The following is an 11,170-nucleotide window of genomic DNA, read 5'->3' as shown; positions in this document are numbered from 1 at the left end:
CAAATAAGAGTGTGACATAAGTTATCACAAAGTCAAAACACTTGTATAAGCAACATCTAGGCCAAGTAATAAAGTATTGCCAGTAACCCAGAAGTTTCCTTCATGTCTTCCTATCACTACCACTTCTCTCTTTCAAGAGTAAATACTAGCCTGCCTTCTACTAGCATAGATTTTTTTTTTCTGGTTTTGAACTTGATATAAATGGAATGATACAATATGCACTCTTTAGTGTTGGTTTTCTTTACATTGTTTTTTAAAACTGGCCATCATTTTTACATGTAACTGTGGCTTGCTTTTTTGTTGCTGCATAGTGTTCTACTGTATGAATATACTGCAGTTTATTATTTCTACTGTTGGATGTTGGGCTGTTTCTAGTTTTGAGCTATAAAATAATGTTGCTATGAATATTCTCAAATTTAGTGCACATGTGCATGCGTTTCCATTGATTATATTCCTAGGAATGAACTTACTAGCTATATCTTAGAGCAGCGGTCGCCAACCTTATGGACCTCATGGACCACCAGTGGTCCATGGACCACCGGTTGGTGACCGCTGTCTTAAAGGTATGTATATTTTCAGCTTGGGTCAATGAAGGCTGAAAGTGAATATGATAGTTGTCAATTTAAGTGTTCTAGTTCAGCAGTCGCCAAAAGTTACAAAAGAGTATTAGTGGAGCCCTGGCAGGTAGCTCAGTCGGTTAGAGCACTGAATCAGTGCATGCATAAATAAGTGCCTTGTTAATCAGGGGCTTTCTCTCTCCCTCCCTCTCTCCCTTTCTCTCTCTAAAATCATTTTTTAAAAATATGTAGTGAAAAGTAAGTTTTCTATTTCCTCTTCTGAATTTTGTTGTTGTTGTTAATCCTGGCCGAGGATATTTCTCCATTGATTTTTAGGGAGAGTGGAAGAGAGAAGGAAAGACTGAGAGAAACATCAGGTGAGAGAAAGCACACCTACCTATTGGTTGCCTCCTGCACAAGCTCCATCCAGGGCCTGGGCCAGGAGGAGCCTGCAACCAAGGTACCTGCCTTTGACCGAAATCAAACCCGGGACCCTTTGGTCCGCAGACTGATGCCCTATCTACTGAGCCAAACTGTCTAGGGCTCAATTTTCTGAATACCTTTTCAGAAGTACATACTCTGTACATTTGCTTATGTAAGTGTACATATTCCTTTTATGTAGGCACAAATGATAAAGTACTGTCTGTATATTATTTTTGCAGTTTGCTTCTCTCATTCTATCTTGGATATCAGTTCACATAGTGTTTTCTCTCTTCTTTTTCTAATACACTTTCTATTGTAGAATAATTGAGATTTACAGAAAAGCTACAAAATGGTACAGAGAGTTCCTGAGCACCCCTCACTGAGCTTCCTTTGTAGCGAACATCTTGTTGCTGTATACTGATAACAATGCCCTCGTCTTGTCACTGTGCTCAGTAAATCGTTGGCATAGGGTTTACCGGGAAGATTAACTAAATAATGACTTAAAATTTGCCCAGTTGTTATTTTTTTTAATATATAGGGTGTCCCAAAATTCACACAGGAAGTAATTTTGATAGAAAACACAGGTTTATAATTAAAAATTGTAAATTTTTTATTGATTCATAAAGTATACAGTATAGGGTTATGTATGGAATAGCACATCGGGTAAATGGCCTCCACGGCTTTGCTGTGGTCTTCATTGTCCCTGCTCCTGGGCCATAATTGGTACTTGGTAATGCTTATCAAATTGAAGGGATTGAAATCAAAGGGCAACAGATATTAGAATCTGATTCAATAAACCAAGTAAAATTAGGCTTTTATTTTTTGTTGTTGTTAATGCTCACGCAAAATTCAAATCTTGCGTGAATTTTGGGACACCCTATATATATTTTTATTGATATCAGAGAAGAGGGAGAGAGAGAGAGAGAAACATCAATGATGAGAGAGAATCATTGACTGGCAAATATGCCCAGTTTTTAATGAAAAGGGAAAAGCATTTGGTGTACTTAATAGTTGTTTGGGGATATACCTGAGATTATATGATTAAAACATTTTTTAGCTTTAAAGAAAAATCTATATTCTGCATTTTTAAAAAAATATTAAATGCTGCATGTGTATTGTATTTTCAGCTTTAAAGAAACTCAATGATTTGAACAAATCACTAGCAGAACTTTGCCAGCAGAAGTTGTCTAATGACTTTAAGGCAGAAATAGGGCAACCTTGTTGTGCTTTTTTTTCAGGTAAGTTGCAGTTGGTACAATCTTGACTTTACCAGAACCTTTTGTTTTTGACATTCAACCCCTTTTTTTTTATTTAAATTTTTATTGAATGTATTGGGGTGACATTGTTTAATAAAATTATATGGGTTTCATCAACCCTTATTTTTGATGTATATTTTCTTTCTGATGTTTAAGCAAATATTTTTCACACTTGACATTAAGTGAATGCTTAAGATGTTTTTTCTTCTCTCTTTGACGAGGAGCTTTCAAATGATACTTTCATACTTAAACTTGGTTAAATGCTTCTCTTTCCAAAATTTCTGATAATACTAAAATATTTATTTTATTAGATAATGGAAAACCTGTCCACTGTAGATTTATTGTTTTTTTTTCTGGTCACCCTGTGCTTACTTATTTTGAAGTTAAATTTAATGAGATATCTTAATTTCATTGCAAGACTTTTTCTATTTACTTTTTATATTGTTATACCAAGTGACAATTAAAACAATCTGTCAGTAGTAGTGAGAGTATTTTAAGTCTTCCAGATTGACAGACATGCTTACATTTACCTTTACATTCTGATAATTTAAGGATAGGTGATGAATGAAATCTTTAACTTATATCAGATGTAAAAGTGTGGTGCTGTAAAAATTTTGGAGGTATTCTAAAAATTGATTTTGAGTATTCTTGTAGGAATCTGTGAATGAAAGCTAAAGGCATCATCTGTGGAAGAGAGCAGGTTTATTAGTTGCTAGACAAATGATGTCTTTTTCATGATACAACTTCCATGTTATAAACTTTATCTTAAATCTAGGTGATGGCAATTGGTATCGTGCTTTAGTCAAGGAAATTGTACCAAATGGAAACATTAAAGTACATTTTGTGGATTATGGAAACATTGGAGAAGTTACTGCAGATGAGCTCCAAATGATCCCTTCTGAATTTTTAACACTTCCATTTCAAGGGATACAGTGTTGGTTAGTAGGTATGATGTAGAATAAGAAATTTTCTCTACTGTCTTCTAATACTTAGAGTGCATAAACATCTAAGTATTAATATCTATAATTTTAATATTTGTGTAAGTTAGAAAATCTTACTTTATAACATAAAATTTCAAAATGTATTTTTAAAGATACTGGCCAGACTGTCTGTCGATGTCAGAGTAGGGAAGCAGCTGCTTTTCTGTACTGTGATGGGTGGCAAAATGGATGTCTTCTCATGAAGGTATTTTGCTTCCAATAATTTATCCCAAAGAACTAATCCTGGAATTTTACAAAGTCCACCTACAAGGAAACTCATTCCACTGCTGTTAATAAAAGCAAATCAACCTAAATAATAAGAGAAGATGGGTTAAATGATGCTCCATACAGTGGGTAATGGTAGTGTCTGGTTCATGGGGTTGTTGTGAGGATTAAAGGAATGTTCAGAACAGGGCCTGGCACTCAGAGGTCCTATTTTACTGTTTGTTATTACATAGTCATTAAAAGGAGGTTAAATATGTCATTGATAGAAGAATTGTTCATGATTTAAGTGAAGAAAACAGTTACAAGGAGATGCAGCATAGCATTATCACTAGGAGGACGGACTCTAGGACCAGCTCTGCTCCCTACCCAGCCGTGAGACCTCAAACAAACTGTTTAAACTCTGCTCTCATTTCCTCCCATGCACAGTAACAGTACCTTCCTCAAAGAGATAAAAGTATAAAAAGCACTTAACAGTGCCTGGGCACTGTTATACCCATAATAGCTATTATTATTATAAAAAATTTATTTAAAAAAGAAATATGAGTATATACATTCATGTGTGTATTTCCCTGAAAACTGTGGAAGGTTAGATACCAAAATGGTAACAGTGGTCTGTCTGGAAGCATAGATGGGGGGCTGGGGTGCAATGGGGGATAAGAACACACATGTAATACCTTAATAAAGAAAAAAATACAGCATGGGCACAGAATTCTTCTTAATGCTGTTCTGCATATATTTGCCAGATATACAGCCTAGAAACAAACACTGGACTAAGGAAGCCATAGCAAAATTTCAGATGTGCGTTGCAGGGATAAAACTCCAAGCCCGAGTGGTTGAAATCTCTGAAGATGGAGTGGGACTTGAGCTCACCGATCTCTCCACTTGTTATCCCAGAATAATTAGTGATATTCTCATTGAGGAACATCTGGTTGTAAAAGCCAGTTCACCACAAAAAGACTTTACAACAAACAGACCTGTCAATAAGCATGATCTTCAGATTGAAACCCCAGGGCATCAAGGTAACATTTTTAAGCCATTTGTTTGTTATTTAAATTTGTGTTATCCTTTGTTTTCAAAGGCTGTGAAAAATTTTCTATTCTGAAGGATACAGTTTTCCTGTAGAAATATGCTTTGTGGAGATAGATTAATAATAGGCTATCTATAATAATAAAAGCATAATATGCTTATTAGACCAGATGTCCTTCTGGACGTCCTTCTAGATGACCTTCCAGACGAAGCCGGGCTATCAGATGTCCTTCTGGATGACCTTCCAGATGAAGCCGGGCTACGAGGGAAGCCATGCTGGCAGCCGGGGGAAGGAAGGCCTACTCTTGCATGAATTTCATGCATTGGGCCTCTAGTTGAAGTTAATTTAATATTAATTTATTGAAACATGATGGTTTTATTCAACCAACACTGTACTCATTTTTAATGTAGTTACTTATCAGGAAAACTTGCATCATACATTTGTGTATCCCTTAATGTTTGAATACATTTTAAGAATGGTACTAAATATACTACAGAAATGGAAATGTATTACAGAAACACAATACTACAGGAGTGCAGTGGTTCAAAGATTCTCATTACAGATTGGATTTTTAAATTTTTTTTCTAACACCCACAAAATCCCTCAAATTGAGTAGATTGTTTTGTAAAAATACAGATATTATTTTGGGAATTTGGGAATGTTGATGGGAAAAAACTGAGTGAATAAACACATTACTAGGAAAGAATACTGAATTGGACCTGTTTCATGGAGACCTTTGTTTGGTATGTTTTCAGCCATCTCTTTAGCTCAGCAGTGGAGGACAATAGAATTGCCAGTTGATAAAACTTTACAAGCCAGCATATTAGAAATCATAAACCCAAACTTATTTTATGCTCTGCCAAATGACATGCCGGGTAAGAAATTAAAATTTGAGACCCATTTATGCTAACCTTTTTAACTGTAAAATGAAAGTGCTTATCTGAAGTCATTTGGGAATGGGGAGAAGGAGGAGGGTAACAACTTTGTCTCAAGGTTTTACGGAAGAATTGATCTTATTAGCACTTCAGGCAGATTCACGAATAAAAACACCAGTGTGGACATAAATAGAATGCCCTGCATTCAGCACCTGTTCAACCTAGTCTTAATAATCTATAGCTTTTTATAACAAAACAATGTCTTGATTACTGTATAACTTCTTGTTTAAATGCATTGTGTTCAGTTGTATTTACCAAGTTAATCTTCAACAGCCGTGTAAGAGAATTTTTTTTTTTAATTCTCACCCGAGGATATTTTTTCCATTGATTTTTTTAGAGTGGAAGAGAGAGAAACAGAAACATTGATGTGAGAGAGACACATCGATTAGTTGCCTCCTGCTCGTGCCCCAACTGGGGTCCAGGATTGAACCTGCAACCGAGGTAATCACCTCATCCGAGGATATTTTTTCCATTGATTTTTTTAGAGTAGAAGAGAGAGAAACAGAAACATTGTGTGAGAGAGACACATCAATTGGTTGCCTCCTGCTTGTCCCCCAACTGGGGCCCAGGATTGAACCTGCAACCGAGGTAATCAAACCTGTGACCCTTTGGTCAGCAGGCTGACACTCTAACCACTGAACCACACCGGCCAGGGCCATTTAAGAGAATTTGAAACAAAACTTTTTATATTCAAAGAGTACTTTGTATTCTATTTATAATCATAGGGTTAGTATATCTTTAGAAACTTAGAGAACGGTTTAAACTGGACCTAATCATGAAGAAGAGTAGCGTATAAGTATTTTTAATTTTCCTTTTTTGTTTCATGGAAGTTTACAATTAAGGCTTCTTGTCAGTGTTGTTTGAGTGTATCCTTGTAGTGTAGAATGTGAGTTAGTGCAAGTTGGGTGGTGGCTATTCAAAATAATTTGCAGGTATTTAAAGGCTGAAGAAAATAAACCTTTGTTTCAAATTGTCAGACCTAGAATTGTGATAATACCAATAACTGCTTAAATTTATCTCTAATATTACAAATAATTATCCTTAATCTGTAGACTAGAAAGCAAGGGTTTAGGATTATTCAATCCTGATAACATATACTCGTAGTCTGACAAATTGGAAGTATTTCTTTTATTAACTGGAGGCATACCTCAGAGATGATGCAGTTCAACTCCAGACCACTGCAATTAAGCAAATATCGCCCTAAAGCAAATCGCATGAATTTTGCTTCCCAATGAATAGAAAAATATTTACACTCTACTGTAGTCTATTAAGTATTCAATAGCTTTATTTCTAAAAAGACAATGTATATTTCTTAATTGAAAAATACTTTATTGCTAAAAAAAGTGCTGTCATCTGAGCCTTTAGCAAGTTGTAAGCTCTTTGCTGGTGGAGGGTCTTACCTTCAATTTGTAAAAAACACTATCTGAAGCACTATAGAACCAGGTGTGCCTGTATAACACACTCACTGCAAAGCACACCAAACAATTGTAAAAATACAGCTTAATCGTTTTTCATAAGTGTGAACACCCTCCTATAGCAACCCCAAGCAAGACCTTAGTCTCCACAGGCTTCCTTCTTGCCCCCTCCCAGTACTGCATCCCTTCAGCACAAGATGACCAATAGGGTTTTATTTATTTTTTAAAAATAAATGTATATTTTAATACACACAGAGGTTTTGGGGGTTATTAGATTTAACATTGTTTTGTATACTATATTTAATAATAGTATTGAAAATTTTTTCACAAAAGATTGTTTTTATATATTTTAGAAGATCAGGAAAAACTGTATGTATTGACAACTGAATTGTTAGTATATTGCAATGCTCAGACGAGGCAATCATCCTATAGACCGAGAGCGGGAGATGCGTGCTGCGCCAAATACACAAGTAAGATTCTTCTAGGGAAAATACTTTTCTGTTCTCTTTCACATGAGATGATATGGATCTTGTTATTTAAGATGCACATTTCACTTGATTAGGTAGAGAAATTAAAGAAAAGGTCATGGGTTTAATTCAAATATTGGGGTTATTCAGCTTTTCTGTTCCATAACCACAGTTATACTTAGGCAAGGGTATAGGTAGAGATTTACAAATCTGTCAGTACTTCTAGATAACCAGCTCTAGATAATAATACTCTATATCAGCGGTTCTCAACTTGTGGGTCGAGAACAATGAAAATACATCCTGCATATCAGATATTTACATTACGATTCATAACAGTAGCAAAATTACAGTTATGAAGTAGCAACGAAAATAATTTTATGGTTGGGGGTCACCACAACATGAAGAACTGTATTAAAGGGTCGTGGCATTAGGAAAGTTGAGAACCACTGCGAGTCTATATGGTGGATCAATAGGTATTTATCAGTTAAACTACATTAGACATGTATATAAGAAAAGTTAAAATGGAATCATTTGGGGGTCTGGAATAGATTTATTAAATTTACATTATTTCTAACGGGGAAAAAATGATTCGGTTTTCGAACAAATCACTTCTCAAATAGCCTTCTGGAATGAATTAAGGTTGAGAAACTGTAAGTGATAATTTTTGGTTAGGTTAAATATTCTTTATTACTTTAGTAGTGTTGTATAAACACTATTCACAGGCTAGCCATGTGGTGTACTATAATTAGATTTCTATTTTGTAGTGCTTTTTGTTGTTACTGGTATTCTGTATACTTTCACTAATTACCTCCAGTTCTCTGCATTAGTGTAAATTCAGTGAACACTTAATGTACTTTTATCAACTTTTATTGTATTAGAGGCATCTTTAAACTTCTGAACCACTCCTTTCTAGACTGCTTGCCCTCCAGACCTGAGCCATCATCCTGGAATTTTCCCTTCACCATCATGCTGGGAGCTGTTTCAACACCACCCACCCTTGTTTCTTTGATTTCTCCCCCACCCCACCTTGTTGACTAGATCTCCCCCCTCAGTCATCGGGATCCCTTGTTTTCGGAATCCCTTACTTCACTCTAATATTTGGGTGTATTCCATTCTCCAGAAGCTGATAAAAGGTACATGTAAGATGAATTTTAATTATGTCTCATGTTTGAAAAACTCCATTATGTTTTCAGGTGATGATCTCTGGTACCGCGCTATTGTTCTGGGGGTGTCGGAGGCCGAGGTGAAAGTGATCTATGCGGACTATGGAAACGTGGAAACTCTGCCCCTTTGCAGAGTGCAGCCGATCTCCGCCAACCATCTGGAACTTCCTTTCCAAATTATTAAATGTTCGTTCGAAGGTAGATAAGTCACTTTCCAATTTGGGTGCCTCTGGGTTGTTGCTTTTTCCTGTTTGTTCTAGAGCTCTAGTCTGAATCAAATAGGTATTTCAAGTAACTGCCAAGATTTCTAAATATCAAGCAGAGTTTACAAAGAAATCTCCTATCTTTTATTCTTTCATTCTCACAAAAATGATATTCAGTTGGTCCATCTTTGTTTCACAGATGGTTTCATAGTGCCCAGGTTTAGAGGTTGTTTCGTCTCAGGTTGCAAAACTAGGAAGTGGCAGGGCCAGGATGAACGTGGGTCACCTGACCGCTCTTGTGGGGGGTCTTCCTGCTGTGTCACCCTCTGTCTTTAGAGACATTCAGATGACACTGCGTATAGTATTATCTGCATATTTTCAACTCTTCTCTTGGAATTTGTATGAAGTGTGCTGAAGTATTACAGTAGACTTTTACTTACTCCCGATTTCTTTACCTGGAGGTACCCGCAGATAAGAACATACTGATTGCCTCAGAATCTGCTTTGGTTTTGACTCAGAGAGTTGGGAAACTGTTACTGTTTTTTCTCCCACGTGAATATATGTCCAGGAAGGCAACCATTTGTCTGTTTGGGCCCTCCAGACCTAGATTAGTGCTTGACACACAACAGGGATCAACGAGTACCTAAGTTTTATTTTTTTTAATGCAGCAAATAGCAGTAGTACATCAAAGCATACATAAACCTAGCTAAAATCAGTGAGGCTTTTTCTTATTATCCTTAGATAATTTATCTAAATACTACCTTTTTAAAGGGACTTGAAGATTAACTCTAATATGTAATTTTTTTCCCAGGACTAATGGAATTGAATGGAAGCTGTTCTCAATTAGTAATAGAGCTACTAAAAAACTTCATGTTGAATCAGAATGTAACGCTTTCTGTAAAAGGAATCACTAAGAATGTTCATACCGTGTCGGTTGAGAAAAGCTCTGAGAACGGCGCTGTCAGTCTAACTGATAAGCTGGTGATGTATGGTCTGGCAAGAGACATCACATCTAAAAAGCAAAATGCTCTAAATAAAGGTATTTTTTCCAAGTGTAATAACAAATGTAAGTGTAATGAAGAATTGCTGTCAATTTAGTTGAACTCATCTTTCCTTACTCCCCGTGGCCACATTCCCCTCCTCCTCTGTAAGCCCAGTGGCAGGGCTCCAGGTCCTGACGCCGCCTCGAGGACCCCCTGGATGGAAGCAGGCCGCGCAGCCAGACTGTCCTTAGATCAGGCTCAGCAGCATTGTCCCTGGAACTGATGCCAAGAACGTTAGAAATGTCGGGCATTCCAAGTTACTTCCAGTTAACTTTTGATCCTGGTGAAAGTGAAAAACACCCACATTTTTTAGATTGGATCTTATGATATTTCATAAGATGATGATTTGGCAGGCCTGCCCTCAGCCAAAAAGAGACATCCCATATGAGAGGCAGAAGACCTAAAACCTTGGAGACGTGGGCATTCGTTTGGTAAAATCCCTGGACACAGTAGAGATAGCATGGAAACCCAAACAAAAGGTTAATTGATCAAGTCTTTTGTAGTTGGAACCCATGACTGGGGAGGGGCATATGTTCAGACTTTAGGATTTTTGTTATTTATATTGCATGTATGTGACCTAATGACTTTTTGCACTTGCTTTTAGAAAAGACGAACAGGATGAATTGCTGCTGCTCAGAATTACAGAAACAAGTGGGTAAAGTTTTCTTTAAGTGAAATTATCCTTTTAACACTTTGAGAAATTAAATGCTACTATTTTTTTCACCCATAGGTTGAAAAACATGAACAGATTCTTCTCTTCCTCTTAAACAATCCAACCAATCAAAATAAATTTATTGAAATGAAAAAGTTGTTAGAAAGTTAAGTAAGTAAAATTTGCTGTTTTTGCCACCTCTGTAACCGGCAGTCGGACACCTGCAGTCCTGCTCAGAGGGCAGAGCTGCTGGAGTGAAAGCTCGCTGCGAGGCTGTGCTGTATTTTGTGAGCTAATGATCAGAGGCCTGGTTTACTGTTTTGGCTGTTTTCCTAAGTTTTATTGCATAATCTTCCTTTGACACTGCCAGTGGCACTGAGCCCAGGGGTGCGTGTTCAGGTTGCAGCAAACTTTCCTACTGTTGTTTGATTTTGGGGAGTGCTCATGTTGATATGTGGAGGGACTCGTAATAATTGCTGTGATGTAAAGCGTAGCCCGAAATGCTTTGTGTCTAGATGTGAGATCAACTCTCACTTGTGTGCATTGCTATAACAGTATTTAGCCTTTAAAAAAAAAACACACCAATACGTTTTTACTGATTTTTAGAGATAGAGGAAGGGAGAGAGATAGAGAGATAGAAACATTGATGAGAGAGAAACATCATTGATCTGCTGCCTCCTGCACACTCCTCACAGGGGATTGAGCCTGCACCCAGGCATATGCTTTGACCAGGAATCAAACCAGTGACTTCTTGGTTCCTAGGTCGATGCTCAACCACTGAGCTACACTGGCCGGGATGTTTAGCACTTTTTGTGAGGAAGTTC

The 11,170-nt window shown here is 36.9% G+C and overlaps 1 protein-coding gene across 1 annotated transcript in view; it reads left to right on the top strand.

Moving 5' to 3' along the window:
- TDRD1 (tudor domain containing 1) overlaps positions 1-10,581 on the top strand; it is a 43,275-nt gene extending 32,694 nt beyond the window's left edge. Inside the window, exons 17-25 of the mRNA XM_014546410.1 lie at positions 2,108-2,218; positions 3,012-3,182; positions 4,185-4,460; positions 5,224-5,343; positions 7,172-7,288; positions 8,479-8,646; positions 9,463-9,690; positions 10,299-10,345; positions 10,425-10,581. Coding sequence (XP_014401896.1) covers positions 2,108-2,218; positions 3,012-3,182; positions 4,185-4,460; positions 5,224-5,343; positions 7,172-7,288; positions 8,479-8,646; positions 9,463-9,690; positions 10,299-10,345; positions 10,425-10,517 — 1,331 coding nt within the window. The 3' untranslated portion in view covers positions 10,518-10,581. The remainder of the gene's footprint in view (positions 1-2,107; positions 2,219-3,011; positions 3,183-4,184; positions 4,461-5,223; positions 5,344-7,171; positions 7,289-8,478; positions 8,647-9,462; positions 9,691-10,298; positions 10,346-10,424) is intronic.
- The last annotated feature ends 589 nt before the right edge of the window (positions 10,582-11,170 follow it).

The sequence above is a fragment of the Myotis brandtii genome, unplaced genomic scaffold (assembly GCF_000412655.1).
Source record: "Myotis brandtii unplaced genomic scaffold, ASM41265v1 scaffold441, whole genome shotgun sequence".
In the NCBI taxonomy this organism is placed as follows: domain Eukaryota; kingdom Metazoa; phylum Chordata; class Mammalia; order Chiroptera; family Vespertilionidae; genus Myotis; species Myotis brandtii.
Note: the sequence above shows the minus strand (reverse complement) of the source record. Positions and strands in the feature narration are given on the sequence as shown.